Genomic DNA, 16,231 nt, shown 5'->3' with positions numbered 1-16,231 from the left:
AGCAAAGGCACGCTGAATACTGACGTAAGCAAGGCAGCGAGGCACATGGAGGTCAGCTCAATGGCCCAAGCAGTGACTACAGTCACAAATTACAAAGTCCCAAAGCTCTGTCTATAATCCTTCTACTTCAGACTCATCAAACCATCTGTTAGCCTGAATGAGGTCCTTCTGTGATCTGTACAATAGAGTTTTCTGCTTCCAATTTGTAGTCATAAACCAAAGTACCTACAGTGAAAACACTCGGAAGCTGTTTCAGCAGCCTCCCTAGGCATCTAAGAGTGTGGAAGATGAGGGTGTGGGAGGTCTGCAAAGGTGTCACCACATCTCTCTTCCCATTGGGACCCATGTGTCAGGCCCTATGTTTCTACCATGTTGACTGGAATGGTTTAGGACTAGCAGTTAGCTGGGGCCTTCACCAAATCGCCACACCTTAATGTCCTCAGGACGGCTGGTTTCTGTCCGCTTCTCCTGGAGCTTCCTCTGGATGGATTCCAGTGTGGCTTCAACGCTGGGCTTTATTACTTTATCCATGAGCTCTTGCTTCTTCTCCTCTTCTTTCTCAAGCTGGGAACCAAAACTCTTGGGGAGCGTGTTACTTCGCTGCCGCATCCTGGGGGTTAGGTCCTCTTCAGATATCTTTAGTTTTGACTCTAGTTGAAAAGATTTGGGGGTGGTGATACATGAGAATTGATGTCTGCTGAACCCAGATTGCTTTTCTGTGGTGCTAATAACTGTTTAGCCCCATCTTTTTGAAAGAAAGTATCTAATTATAACAGTAGTTAAAATCCTTGGGTTATTATGTAAAAGCCTGAAAAAATGCTCATGTTTTCTTGGATTATCTGGAATGTTTTCCAAATTCCTGGGAAAGCTTTAGCTATGTAACCTCCATGCTTTGTCCACACCAACAGGTTTGCTGTTCTCAGAATGTGACAGACGTTTCCTATACTTTCTCCCTTACTGTTTATAGGTACCTACTGATTCAGCACTCAACTGCTGGCCAACTTTTTCTCAATAACTTACATCCCTCATTTTGGAATTACTTTCCCTTTCTATTCTATTTGGTTGTTTATGACTGTCTCCTAAAAGACAGCATGCTTTTTGAGGGACAAGGACCAAATTCTTTTCATAGACATCTGTGTTTATAGGTCTTCTCCTAACACCACAGCAAATAAAACCTTGGTACTTTAGTAAGTGTTGACTTGAAACCATCATCCTTAAATTCGTGATTTAGGGAATTGGAGAAATGTTTCAGAATTTGCATCTTAGCTGATCTGAGTTGACCTGTGATAGAGACCATGGACAGACATGGGCAAGGTGTCCCCTGAACACCACATGCACTGGGAAGCAGTGTTAAGGAACTGGTCTTTTCTGAAATATTTCAGCCCGTGGTCAGGATGTGGTGAGATGATGAATTCTGCGGGTGGCATGTCTTACAGAAGCCATGCCATGGGTCTAGAACTTTACCTACCTTTAAGTTGTTTCCGGAATTTGGCAAGGTCATTTGTCCATTTTAGAACCTCTGGATTGGCTGCTTTGTCACTGTGGGAAGGCTGAGAAAGGGAAAATTTAACATAAATGTTTTCAAACTGGGGCAGGAAAAAGAAGAAAAGTTTGATGGTGAGATTGTTTTAAAGAGGAAGGGAAAGTTGAGTCCCACTGGAAAAAGAAATTAAACATGAACAATCACAGCAAACGTCACAGGTGTGATTCCACTGTCTTTCTTTACATCTGGTTATTTTTGATGCTTTCAAAGAATTCCTCAGAGGCAAAATGGTGAATTTCTATGAGGTCCATGGCCCGTTTTCATGAGGTGTAGGGCTCAGGCCATCAGGCTAACAGAACAGAAAGCAGAGGGGTGTAGGTTTTACACTGCAATCACCATGCAAATGTCTTTTTGCTGCACTTGGGGGTAATGCTAAGATAGATCTGAGAGTAGAATGAGGTCAATGCTAATGAAATTTTAGAAGATAATCTTGAATGAAGTTTTAGCCAACGAGAAGACATCATTTAATGATTTTTCCCATTCCTTTTCATGGATAAATGTATAAGATGTCGACTACAACGTTCAATTATTTGTAAGAATACCTTGTACAAGGAAAATGCTGATACATGATGTTTGGGACTTATCAGGGTTTCCCATCCAGTTTTTACTGCCTTTTTGTCTTAAGGTCCATAGAAATCTCCCTTAATCTTTCATCACTTCTCTGAGCTGCTGACAGGCTGGCATGTCAGCATGTCAGGGGACAGGAGGGGACAGGGAGAACCCTGCAAGGAGGCACTTACTCTGTACTTCCTCTCTTCTTCAAATCTATCTTCAAACTTTCGGATCTTCTTTTTAAGGCTCTGAATCCGTCGCGTGAGCTGGGCAGGTGTCAGGTCCTCCTGCTCATCATCGTAGGACCCGAGAGAGGAGCTCCGTCGCCTGTGAGGGGCACAGCGTGGGGCACTCACTGCCTGACAGGTGGGGCTTGGGGAAGGGGATGCAGCATGGAAGGAGAGGGTCCCAAAGGTCTCCATCCTCTTGAATAAGAAAAAGTTGACTACCAATTCACTTTGTGACCCTGGGCTCTAGATGTCCCCTTTATTAAATAGGTCTTTCTATTGCTCACATTTACGATTGGCAAAGGTAGTACTAAACTATGTGCTGCAGACCCCAAAGTTACATTTTAGATAAACTTTGGAAAGGATGTGCTAATGGAAATTCAGTATGTGGTGATATAGTTGGGCCAATTGAAAAATTACAATGGAGCCTGCATACTGGGATGGAGTATTCCCCATAGGTTCTTCCAAAGACTTACAATGTAACTTAAAAAATTACTAGCCATCAACACCATTCCTATTCTTTCTAATGTTATGGTCAATGATGCAACTGCTTACCAGCAACACAAACATACCTCATGAAAGAATGGGAATTTGGGGGAGAAGGAGGCACTTCTGTGTCATCCAGGTATTGCCGACTCTGCCCATAAGCGTAGAACCGAGGAGAGAGCATGGGGTCACTGTCCTCATCCAGGAGCTGACGAATCAGGCGCCCAGCCTGTGGGGAGAGGTGAGCTTCGTCGGAGTCCACGTTCTCCTGCTGCCACGAGAAGGTAGGGACTGGCTCTGGAAAATACAGAGGGTAAGAAGTCAAAACCACTCATAAAAGCAAATTGTTTCCAGTGTGTTGGGTGGGGGGATGGGCTAGGTGGGTGATGGGCATTAAGGAGGGCAGTTATTGGGATGAGCACTGGGTGGTGTATGTAACCGACGAATCACTAAATTCTACTCCTGAAACCAAGACTACCCTATATGTTAACTAACTTGGATTTAAATTTAAAAAAGAAAGAACGAAAGAACGAAAGCAAGCAAGCAAGCAAGCATAATTGTTCCCTAGGTTTTCTGAATGGTTTAGGATGCACTGGATTTGGGAGGCACTGAACAACCTCTCACTTCAGATTTCAGGTGCAGATGAAGGGTGCTACACCCCAACAGAAATCATCAATAGATCCGACAGCCTTCATCTACCTTCTAGCTCTGTCCTCACTTGCATTCAAAAGAGAAGGGGGTGAGAACGTTTTCACATGAGGGCATCGTGGAGAAGAAAAGCAAGTGCATCAGCAAGAGAGATATTTGGCGTCATGGATATGTATCCATCAGTGAAATGACCAAAGAGTCAAATTCATCTTGTGAGAGCCCATTTACCTAGCAGTCTGGACTTCCATTTGGGACTTTCAGTAAGCTGTTCATGTGCTTCTGCTTAGCGCTGGGATTAGCACATTTAAGATGCATGTTTTGCACTTGAAACTTCAGAAGCTGCTCAAGACTACAGTTAAAGTAAGGTGCTTACACAGATTAGTCAAAAACACAAAGAAGAATGGCTTGCAAAGGATAAATCTGTACAAATTATTTTAGTCTTTAAGGAGAAAAACCATACTCAACACAACCTCCTGATTTGTCATTTTTGGAGGGAATAGTGATATTTCTCTTTCCCTTAAGACCCACCTCAATATATTCCTTTTTTCATTAAAAAAGTCCTACCAGATTTTAAAGATAGATCTCAGATGAGGTAGGGTATTTCATTTGTAGTACTCCCTGCATTAAAAAAAAAAGTTATGCCTTAAGTATACTTATGGATTACTGTGATTTATACAAGGCTAGAATTTGGCCATGCTCTGAAAGTTTGGGATTCCTAGAGCTTGAATCATGTAACATTTGTTCCTCCATCTATCAAAGTGTTTATAAAATCTACAAAATTATCTTAAACAAGTACCTATTCAGTATTTTATTTAAAAGCATTATATTATAATCATAGAACGTTAGAGCTAGTTGAAACTTCATACATCATCTAATTTAGCGATTTCTCAGCCCTGGCTGCATGTTAGCATCACAAAGGGAGATACGTGAAACTTCTAACACACAGGTTGTCAACCACTCAACTCAACAGAATGTTCAGGAGAGGGCCCAGATATACTACCTGCCCCTCCACACCTCCCCCCTACCCCAACACACACACACACACACACACACACACACACACACACACACACACACACTTTAAAAGCTGCCCAAGAGATCCTACACGCATTCAGATTTGAGAACCATGGATTCAGTCCAACAGAGAACATATAAGGAAAGTGAAACCCAATGAATTTAAGAGCAAATACCTAATCAATGACAAGAGTTAGGACTAACACTAGATCTCCTGACTTGAAGGAAAGCGCTTCAGTTTAGTATGTGCCAGATGCTCCAATAACAAGGATGACTATGACGTTTTTGAAGACCCCACAGTAGAAGAGGTAAGCACATCACTTAAAAAAAATTAACCTCAGGTAGAATGACATCCCTAGGGTCTCAACATTTAAAGAGAATGAAGTTATCTGGGAACTCAGGTGGTAATACAAATTATTTTTAAAAAGGAAAGCAATGTTAAAGACAGATTTTTGTCCACTCATCTCCCAAAGTGGCAGGGAACACGTGGGTAGATGTACTTGACTAAAGCTGGGGGGGACCAGGAGTTCCCCTCATATGCACTAAATCTTGCAGCAGGCTCCTCCTAGGTGTCAGGGCTCAGATACAAGCAGCTCCAAACTGCTGGCAGAAAAGAACAGAAAATGAGATGGAGGGGTGAGGGAAGGAGAGAGTCAGTGGAAAGTAACCCCTAGAGGAATAAGAAAAATGGAGTAAGCTGCAGAAAATGGAAGTATTAAGCTGGCTAGACTGTATCTTTTCATGATATTTCAGAAGACAGCAGCAATTTTCTTTAAGGAGTAGTATCAGTGGAGGCAGGCAGGGAAAGTGTTAAGATGGCTTACACAGTGTTGCAGCAGGCTATAACTTCACCCCAGAGTGGCAAAGGAGCAAAACAAGCGGGGGAGGGGGAGGCCAAGGTGGCATGCAGGGGACAGAGGGCACCGGCAAAGCAAAGTGTGATATTGATATTGGCATATGGGCCATATGCCAGTTGACATTGGCCAGTTTGACATTTCGACTCATCGCAATTTGAAAAGGTGTCACCTCAGATCCTGAAGTCCTTGAGTTTGTCTGAACCTAGCAGAATGTCTCTTTAGAAATAGAACAACTGGGGCACCTGGGTGGCTCAGTCAGTTAAGTGCCCGACTTCGGCTCAGGTCATGATCTCACAGCTTGTGAGTTCAAGCCCTGTGTCAGACTCTGCCGGCAGCTGGGAGCCTGGAGCCTGCTTCGGATCTGTGTCTCCTTCTCTCTCTGCTCCTCCCCCGCTTGCATTCTGCCTCCCAAAAATAAACAAACATAAAAAAAAAAGAAAAGAAATAGAACTAATCTTTCAGTTTTAAACTGTGTCTGAAACAAGAGTGTGTGTCTGTGACCATTATCCAAACATGTCTCCAGTAAAATAATATATCGTGATCCTGAATTAACTATAAAATACTAATCGTGGAACGGAGTTATGTTATCCTTTGTGGGTAACATGGGGCCATTCATCAGACTTCCTTTTTCTTAACACAGCTCCATTCTTGACCACTCATTTCACTGACAAGATGTCCCAATGTGTCCTTTTCCTAACATCACCAGTGGTATATATGGAATACAAAGTGGAAGCAATTCTAGCTTATGGGTGACATTTTCTCTTAAAGGATAGAGTTAGCATAAATGCATTCACTAAAAAGCGAGAAATGTAAAACCACTTTGAATTTCAACCTTAAAAATAAAAGGTTATGCTGCATCATTGGTATGCATGTAGAACAAAAGTGAAGTTTCTCACTCAGGCAAAATGAAATGAAATGCTTGTGCTTCTCCTCTTTCTCTTTTGGTTTCCATGGATTTATTCATGTACTTTTTAAATTGAAGTATAATTAACATACAGTGTTATCTTAGTTTCAGGTGTATAACATTCAACAATTCCATACATTACTCAGTGCTCATCAAGATGAGTGTACTCTTCATCTCCTTTATCTATTTCACCTATTCCCTCCACTCACCTCCCCTCTGGCAATGATCAGTTTGTCTGTCAGAATCTGTTTTTTGTTTGCCTCTTTTTTTCTTTGTTCATTTGTTTTGTTTCTTAAATTCTGCATGAGTGAAATCATATGATCTTTGTCTGTCTCTGACTTATTTCGCTTAGCCTTATACCCTCTTAGGTCCATCCAGGTTGTTGCAAATGGCAAGATCTCTTTCTTTCCTTTTATTCTATATGGTCTTATAGTTTAGAACATATAGTTCAATATAACTCAATCAATAAAACCAACTATTCCTCTGTTTTAGTTTGAAATGATCTAAAAATACAAGGCCTACTCATGTTTTGATAATTGACACTTACCTGGACAAAGAAGAACTGAATAAGAACAGTGTAGTAAATGACAGTGTGTTCAGACAGTGATTGTCCGCCTAGAGACTGTTTTGAGCATATATTCATTGCCATACCCCATTCCTAGTTTGGGAAATAGCTTATGTTTTCAGCAGTAATTCAAGAGCAATGAAATGGATGAAGATATCGCAAGAAGAAAATTATCCAAAGGGAAAACAGAAAAGATTTGATGCTTCAAATTAGATTTTCATCTTAAAGCACCACATAAAACAAATGCAGCTTTATATCTAGACCAGAATTCCTTAGGTACAGTGATTTTAGCCATGTGTCTTATCACAAAGAACTCTGACCATAAATATGGCATGTCTCTCTATGAAAAATTAATCCACCAGGACGGCTGACATCACAGCAAGTCAGAAGTAACAGAGATAAAAGCTACCTTAAAAAAAAAAAGGTCCTAGGGGAGTCCCAGTTCAGACACTACAGTACACACAGAAATAAAGGAAATTCACTGCGGAAAGAAGAAACATAGTTCTGAGTAATATGAATGTGGTCACTGGGATATAGCTACACTCTGCTTAGCCAGCTGGATCCATTTGCTCTACAAAAGACAAGTGGCTGCTAAGATGATTTATTTGATAAATCTGCCAGAATTAAGGGAGCTGATGTTTTCCATATCTCATTTCCAACTCTGTGCTATTTTGAGTCATCGCTTCCTGGCACGATGTCATACCGCCTGCCTTTCAGGGTGGCTCCTGAGTGGTGTCAGGAGGTCTGTGTACATCCTAGACACAGGAAGATGTAGAGGGTATTTACTGGGGAAATCCTATTATAATGGTTTCCTTCGTGTTACAAAACTTAACTTGACAACAATGGTAGTCCTAACAAATCCTTCAAATAATCTGGGTTACAAGGAGCCTTAGTAGTCAGCTTTGTCAATTCAAATTCCATCCTTAATTTTCATATATCTGCTTTGTCTCTATTTGCAAATTTAGTAAGTAGGCCCCCACTTGTTCTAGTTAAGTCATTAATAAAATATATGGAACAGACTAGAGCTGAGGACTTTCCTAATAAGAATACCCCCATTTGTGCCAACTTTGATCCATGTATCTGCACGTTTAAGTACTGTTGTTATCAGGTACTAATTCACTTCGCTACCTGTCTTCTATTCTTTCCACATCTGACAGGGCATTGGAGTCCCTGTTAACGACCTAGCTGAGGCCTTTTCAATGTAACCTTTCCCTAATCCAGAGTCTGTCTGTCTGTCTTATTCTCACACACACACACACACACACACACACACACACACACACACACACAGATTGGTTTGGTATTTGTCCTTGGTAATCAGTGGAGGATCCAGTAACTATGGGCTTCTTTTCTGTGTTCAGAGTCACGCACTATCATCAGACAGAACTGGGCTCTGGTTTCAAAGAAGTATGGTTTTTCTTGAAACCATACTTGGAAACATTTACAGAAGATAGTAATAATACCAACTAACACTCACATAGTGCCTGTTAAGGTCCTATACTATGCCAAGCACTTTGCATCTATTAGATCCTTTATCCTTGCAACAAACTTACTAAGTGAATAGTACTGTTACTCATTATCATCTGCTGTTACACCTATCTAAAAATGGGGAAGTTGAGGCTGAAACTGTTAACACATTTACTAACATGTCCATAAAGCGGCAAAAGTATTAGAGCCATGATTGAACCCATGGTGTGCCTGGCTCTTAGTCATTATGGCCTACTGCCTGCCAGGATACATAAATGGAATGGCTGAGAAAGAGGCCTCAGAGAGGAAGTCAGGAGATTTGTTATCTCGAATCATCATTTTGCTTCTTTTGGCCTCAGTTTTCTTATCTGTATAATGGGAGGTTTCAGTCAAAAGATCTTTAAGATCCCTTGATTCTTTATCATTCTTTTAAAGCATTTCTTTTCCAAAGTTATTTTTGACACGTAGTGATAAATAGGAAATATGAAGTATTTTATACCCTTTAAAAATGTTCTTTTAAACTTAATCTCACTATGACAAAGTTGGTAGAATTGCTGATGGTTTAAACCTCATCCTCCACAAACGGTACCCTCCAAATCAACATGAACTGGCTGATTAGGAACATTCTAATTAAGCAATTAGAGGTGTCTAATGACTGCCTCTGAAGGGCTTTCCCCCCCCCCCACCCCCACTTTTTTTTTAAAGTAGGCTTCATGCTCAGCGTGACACCAATGCGGGGCTTGAACTTACAACCCTGAGATCAAGACCTGAGCTGAGATCGAGCTGGATGCTCAACCGACTGAGCCACCCCACGCGCCCCTCAAGGACTTTTAAGTAACAAATAATAGTACATTTGATTTGTATATTCATTTAATTTGGCAAAGTAGAAAAAAAATAATGCCATGTGGATAGATAAAAAATGTGCCCTGATACATAGCTACATATAGAGAAAAAAAAAAAGAAAAGAAAAAGCACGTATTACTTATCTGCCGACAAGCATGATTAGACTATGATCCTAGCCTGTGGAATCTGTATTAGTTTCATTTCCTTTTTTGTTTCCCTGATAGAATATGCCCCCGAAGCCAGAGAACAGCTTTACCATATGGCAGCATATGCTTCTGGGGCTAGTACTGGCAGGCTGCTCTGTGAGCACCGCCTAACCTGGTGTTCTGCGACTGCATATGAGTGAGAGGGTATGAACTAAGGTGTGAGAACAGGGAACTGACAAGCCAACCCAAAACAGGAGGCCACACTGTGTAGTGACTTGGAGACTTACAGATGGATGCTGGCTTAGAGGGTTTTGGTAACAATGACTTCCATTTATACATTTTATTGCATTGGTTTCAAATTCACATTTTATTTTATTTTTTTTTAATTTTTTTTATGTTTATTTATTTTTGAGACAGAGAGAGACAGAGCATGAACAGGGGAGGGGCAGAGAGAGAGGGAGACACAGAATCTGAAACAGGCTCTGGGCACTGAGCTGTCAGCACAGAGCCCGATGCGGGGCTCGAACTCACGGACCACGAGATCATGACCTGGGCTGAAGTCGGACGCTCAACTGACTGAGCCACCCAGGCGCCCCTCAAATTCACAGTTTAAATTAGTGCAAAGTGGACTCCATACTGCAAAGCTACCATTTTGTTCGTTTCTTACTGAAGCCATATATATATGTACATACATATATATATATATGTACATATATATAGCATGTATATATGCATGTGTGTGTGTATATATACAACAATTCCTTTATTTTGACTATACTATTATAATGTAATTTGGAAATTTAAAATAAATATACAATAAAAAACGGCCACTGAAAACAGTAATCAAATGATGAAAATGGCCTTGAAATGAATCCATGTACATTTTCAAGATATGCAAGTTCAGCCACTAACACAGTAACTGGCAAAAAAAGTTAAAACAAGTCCCTTCATTAATTACATGGGTAATACAAGTAGTATTTCCAAGCCTATTGTATTTTTTCCCCAATAAGTTTTTAAAAATTCTATCTCGTTTCCCAACACAACATAAAATGTTGATTCTTTTATCTAGAAGAGAATTCTTGACATTAAATAATGAAACAGTTTTAAAGAAACTGTAAGTTAGCTTTCAACCATACTGGAGAGGATTTTCATACTCGTTTCTTAAAATATGCTGGAAGAGATCCCAAATTTATGATTGACCACGATAAGAATAATCAAACCGAGTCCATTTCAGGAGGAGGAAGAATCTACCTGTCCCTTTACTGAATACACCAAGATCATGTGGCTAATTTGAATTCTGTCCCGAAATCCTAGGTTTTTTTTTTTGTCTAAAGTTTTGTTTCTGATGTGAAGAGACCTTATTATTGAAACCCAAATACAACATTTGTTTTGGCTACTGCTTTTTTCTTTTATTTGGGTAGCAGTGGCTATTGTGGGACTTTTCTTTGAAGGGGAGGGGTTGTTTTTATTTATTTGTTTGTTTATTTATTTCAATAAATGAAATTTATTGTCAAATTGGTTTCCATACAACACCCAGTGCTCATCCCAAAAGCTGCCCTCCTCAATACCCATCACCCACCCTCGGGGAGGGGTTGTTTTCTAATGTATGAATTTAAAACACACTTCATTCTTCCAAAGTACCGAAAACAAAGGAAGAACAATAAAATACTATCCAGGAATATATCACTTAAACTAAAAACAAAACAAAACACCCTGCAATTTTGTCTAATGACTGTATCGTGAGCTGGGAAGATCGTTGAAAATCCCAGACCCACTGCCTAATTACATGGTAAAGGGGGCTAGAACACGTTTCTTAGATTGCAAAGAGGGAGGACTAGAACAAAAACAGTTTGTTTTTGCTTCACCAAGCCGTGGATGCAAGGAGCATAATGGGATTGTTATTTTTCACCTTGTGGTCTGTTTACATCATCTTTTGGTCCTTCATCTATGCTCATTTACAAATGAGTACTTTTTGGTTTAAAAACGGGTGGGGGAGAAGACAAGGAAATCCAGGTGCTTTGGAAAAGGACTGATTTCCTGTAGCTGTAATTCTCCATGCCGCTGTGTTGAGTTGTGCTGCTGTTCTGAAACCAAGCACACAATTTCTCCCTCTTTGTAGCCTCCAAACACACACACTACACAGAGGCGGCTGGGCATGCATTTTGGATACACGCTGATACATGTTTGGATGCAGACACATGGATAATGAAAGAAGAGCAGCCAGAGCCTTCCTGAAATACAATTTGGACAAGATGAGGATACTCTCTTCTTCCTCACAAGTAAATTTCTAATGTTTTGCCAAAAATCTCGAGAAAAACCAATCTAACACACTGTATTACAGGCTTCCAAGCACAAGCACTTTTTATTCATTGTTCTTTTTGATGAGCAAACCCCTTAGGCTGGCTAACCTGGCTTAAAAAAAAATTCTATCCATAAAATCAATCATAGAAGCAAGGCAAGCCAAATCATCTTTCTCGAAAAAACGGGAAGGAGATTTAATGAAGGAGGTAGATGGTGGGTGTGGAGCAGCGGGAAGAGAACCGGGGTGCCCAGATGAAGTCCTAAACGTGTACCCATCCGTTAGTCCTCTACTCGGTACTACTAGAGGGAAAACACATGCATCAGCACTCCTTGTGAGTTAAGAAAAAAGGCTGCAAGGTGCCGCTCTGATAGAGGGCAAGCACATTTTCTTTCTTAGATTGCAATTACTCCTGGCAACATTTAACGTGACACATTCTATGCCAGGGAAAGGATTCTCAGTCATTTAGAAACACAGTTACTCCTACACCCATCGCTTTCATACGTCCATGTGGTTATATGCCTCTCGTTTATGCGACTTTATATATGCTCTGCCAATATTAAAGCATCCAAATAGCGGCTGACCCTACCTTCCCAGCTCTTCTCGTCACACAATGCAGTCAGGTCCAGCTCAGGCACTTCGGAGACAAAGCTCTCCTGCTGCTCATCAGCATCTTGGGTCCTCTGCAGTTTGGTGTCAGTTATGCCGGAGTGCTCCTGAATCTTCATTGTGGGGTTCTGCAATAACAGCACAATGTCCCCAAATATCTTACTGCTCACCAAAACCCAAAAATGTCTGCAGCAGTTCCACTCCTTCTGGATGAAACCTCCCAAGCTGAGGCTGTGGGTGTACCCAGCACAGAAATCAAAATCATAGTTTGATGCCCCCTGGATACTGGCTGGCCACCTGCATGCAAGAAGCCACTGTCCATCTATGCTCCTTTAACTTTTCCGCTGAGGAAGACAAGAGGATTTCCAAGAGCTGCTGCCCCTCCTGATAACTGCAGGCAGCTGACAGTCTTGATGGTTACTGATTGTGGCCAGGAATGAGGGAAAAGGAGTTTGTGTTTCCTTAAAGGAGTACAGCCCTGCAGACGGTAAACAACAACAAAAATCCTGCTACCGCCGTTGCTAAGGCTGTAGAAGCAACATGGTGTCTCCTGTGTGCAGACTTCTTTGCCCCGTAGGTAAACAGTCCGGCAAGGCCAGGAGCAGAGGCTGTGTGCACGAATGCCCTCCTGCTGGCCCTGCAGGCTTAGATCAATTAAGCAGGGCTAGCTGCACATTCCCAGATTTCCTGTGGTTGTTTTCTCCCCGAGTGTGGGGAGGACAGACTATTTATGGAGGAGCTCTGGGTATTAAAGCATTGTTGCGCAAATTCAAACAGCACAGGGGTTTGGCGGCTCATCTGGGCTAGCAGTAAGGAATACGGACTCTGGAAATGAGCCAAAATGACACGGGGAGCATTTTTTTTTTTTTTTAAAGTAAAAAGCCAAGAACTGGCAAGTCAGCAATGCATAATTTATATCTTAACAAATATCAAACTGTCACTTGTTTTTCTACTATTCTTCTAGTCTGAGTACTGAATACTGAGCTCCACTTGGTTTTGCTCACTGGGGGCACCTACACCCTGCTCGGCTACCTGGGGGATGGGAAAACCCTCTCCCAGAGGCGGCTGTTTTAGCTAAGTGATTGTATGTTGACAAAATTTGCCCTGAAATTAATTCTTTTTTACCTTGCTTTTTTTTGGCATCTTGTAAGCCCAACCATTGTCCCTTTCCCTTCTCTCCTAAGATTATAAACCCAAGTGTTTACTCACAAATACCCTTCTCAAGTAGCACAGATCTGTACAAGAGATTTTCTTTGGAGAATAACTGGAAATTTATTTTAGCAAATATATTAAAGGAAAAAACCCTAAACATCTGGAAATCATAAATGATTCCTTTAATGCATGAGAAATGTTCTCCTGCTTAAAATAAGCACTATTAAGACTTCCAGCTACTTTTAATAGCTATTCAACCCACTTTGATATCACCAGGGGAATAGATGGGGGCTTTTACTATTATATTTCCATGAAATGATGCACAAGGGGCTTTTCTTTACATTTGGAATAAAATGAAAGATCATCAATCAGTTCATGATGAGCTCCTAAAGACAGATGAAAATGCCAAGTAAATCTGGGGCTTTAAGATACCTCAAAATGCTGCTTGTCTAATGGGGAAAACAGATTATGCACTTATGCTATAAAAATTATTTGTTCCTACAGCTGAGTCCTAAGTGGACCAGGGCTGAATGACCAAATCTGGCACTCAGTTTTTTAAGTTACAGGGTCAGCCACCAACCACTTGTGTGTGTGTGTTAGAATCTGCATACAGCAAATACACATTTTTCTCAATATTTTTAACACTGGTTACACTTAGAGACATAAAAACGAATATAAGAAATATGATTCCATATTGTAAGCATGACATATTCTTCTGGAAGAGCATGTATCAGCCCCTGACACTGTGCACTCGTGGAATGAATGTGGAGTTTGCTTTACAGGCAGACCTGGGCTTGCCGTGTGGCCGACATTTACTAGCTTGGTGCTCTGGCTGAACTGCTTCATTCACAACATCAATCTTGCAAGGTTCCTCTGAAGATCTGGGAGAAGGTATGAAAGGCCACTAACACAGTGCCTGGAGCATAAGAAACCCACACAGGGAGGCCATCACTCTTTTTTCATTACCAGGCCCCATATGCAGATGAGGAAAACACTGCCGTGTCTCAAAATGCTAGAGAGAGGGGTTGGAGATGAGGCATGTTCCACGGCAATTCGAGGTGAACCGTGCTATCTCAAGGGGTGGAGTTTTAGATGCATTATGAACAAAGAAAAGAGCCTTTTGGGTTCCAGACACAAGTCAGCACTAGCAATTTTGGTGTTTTGGGGCAGTATGGGTGAGAAGGGCTGAGGAGGAGCAAGCACGAAGACAGGCACCATGGGAGTTCACTGCAATGTGTACTTTTTATGACTGCAACCTCTGTCTCTTTTAGCACCCATTTCAAAGGAGATTGAGATTACAAAATTTTTTCTACATCTGAATTAGCATCCATTTCAAAGAAAGTTAAAATGAGAATATTAAAGTTTTTTCTCCCCCCTCCAGAATGTACAGATATATTCATTCTTTCAACAGCATGGTATGGGGCACCCACTGTGCTGGGTGTGTGAGACATGCACACTCCCAACACTGAGGGAGCTGGCACTTTGTGGGACAGGCTCAAGAATGCTCAGGGGAGTTCTGAGCACAGTTGATTTGGGTGCCATACAACAAAGGGCCACCTTGTGAATTAGTGAGCTGCTCTTCACAGTATTGCAATGAAGTTTGAGAGTCAGGTATGTGGGTGACAGAGAGATTACTGCCATGGATGGGAGGCTGGAATAGATACCCCCTAAGTTCCTATTATTCTAACAAAGAGAATCAGGTCAAAACTTTTTGTTTATTCAGTAATAACATCACATGCTATATACCTAAATAGGGTTATTATGTTGTGTGCTAGAGGTGCAAAGATAATATTTACTCATTTATTTAACAAATAAATTTTTAGTACTTACTACATGCTAGGCCATTTTCTACACACTGGAGATACTTCAGGGGACAAAATCAAGTCTGTCCTTAATGAATCTTACAGGAAGTGACAGTAAACAAAGAAAAACATGTCAGGCAGTGATATGGACTATGGACAAAAATAAAGCAGAGTAAGAGGGATGATGGAGATCAGGGCCACAGTCTGCAATTTTATAATAAGTGGTCAGGAAAGACCCTTCCTATGAAGGGACATATGAGCAGAGATATGAAGGAAATGCAGGAGTGAGTCATCTACTGGAAGAACATCTCAGGAAGAAAAGCGAGTGCAAAGGCCCTGAGGTATGGTCGCTATGTTTAAGGAATAGCAAAAAGATCACTGTATCTGAAGTCACCATATAAGGGTGTTTAGATTGTGCCACATACAATGGGGTATCACTCACACTATAGACCTATATTAACTTACATTAGCTTCTGGACTTTCTGGCTGATTTTTTACATAGTAGTGGCAGGGTCTCTCTTACACAAACCGCAACAGCTTGCATAGCATGGGCACACTCAGCACAGCCCTCATCAGCACACCCACACGCTCGGCTCTGTCCCGCTGTGCTGTGATCGGTCCCTGAGGCTGCTCTTTCATTTGCCCTCTGCTCTCAATTTCTGGCCTCACTGGTCTCACCAGAACCTGACATGGCTGCCTTGCCTGGGAGTGCAGAGTGGGCTGCTGGTGTGGACCCGGGGATTTATGTACACCTGGGATCTAGGGATGCTGCTCAGGGGCCACCCACGCTGAAGCTGTTCAGGCTCGGCAGCAATACGCCGGCATAAAACAACTCTTCCTTCAAATGTTAGTTAGTTTGGGTGATGCACCTCTCCAGATCATTCCACACACTCTCCTGTTGCTCATCATATGGAATTACACTTGTCTACTTGCTTGTCTGCTTCTTCTACTAGATCATTAATGTCAAAATGTCAAGGACATTCTCAAATACCAAAATATTTCTGGTTTCAACTTTTGTTGTTTACATGTCTTATATCATCAGTTGAATCAGAGAGTAAATGAGTTACAATAGTCCCCCCTTATTCTGAGGGGGTACATTCCAAGACGCCCAGTGGAT

The 16,231-nt window shown here is 41.4% G+C and overlaps 1 protein-coding gene across 7 annotated transcripts in view; it reads right to left on the bottom strand.

The window, feature by feature from the left end:
• FAM13A (family with sequence similarity 13 member A) overlaps positions 1–16,231 on the bottom strand; it is a 183,515-nt gene that overhangs the window by 29,817 nt on the left and 137,467 nt on the right. For all 7 annotated transcript variants that reach the window (XM_040478471.1, XM_040478466.1, XM_040478470.1 and 4 more), the window contains 5 exons: positions 12,141–12,288; positions 2,895–3,105; positions 2,284–2,422; positions 1,469–1,550; positions 430–650 (listed from right to left, as the gene is read on the bottom strand). In XM_040478471.1, the coding sequence (XP_040334405.1) occupies positions 430–650; positions 1,469–1,550; positions 2,284–2,422; positions 2,895–3,105; positions 12,141–12,288 (801 nt within the window). The remainder of the gene's footprint in view (positions 1–429; positions 651–1,468; positions 1,551–2,283; positions 2,423–2,894; positions 3,106–12,140; positions 12,289–16,231) is intronic.

The sequence above is a fragment of the Herpailurus yagouaroundi genome, unplaced genomic scaffold (genome assembly GCF_014898765.1).
Source record: "Herpailurus yagouaroundi ecotype Mexico unplaced genomic scaffold, PumYag 28, whole genome shotgun sequence".
Taxonomy (NCBI): Eukaryota; Metazoa; Chordata; class Mammalia; order Carnivora; family Felidae; genus Herpailurus; species Herpailurus yagouaroundi.
The sequence above is the reverse complement of the archived record's forward strand: the minus strand, read 5'-3'. Positions and strand labels throughout refer to the sequence as shown.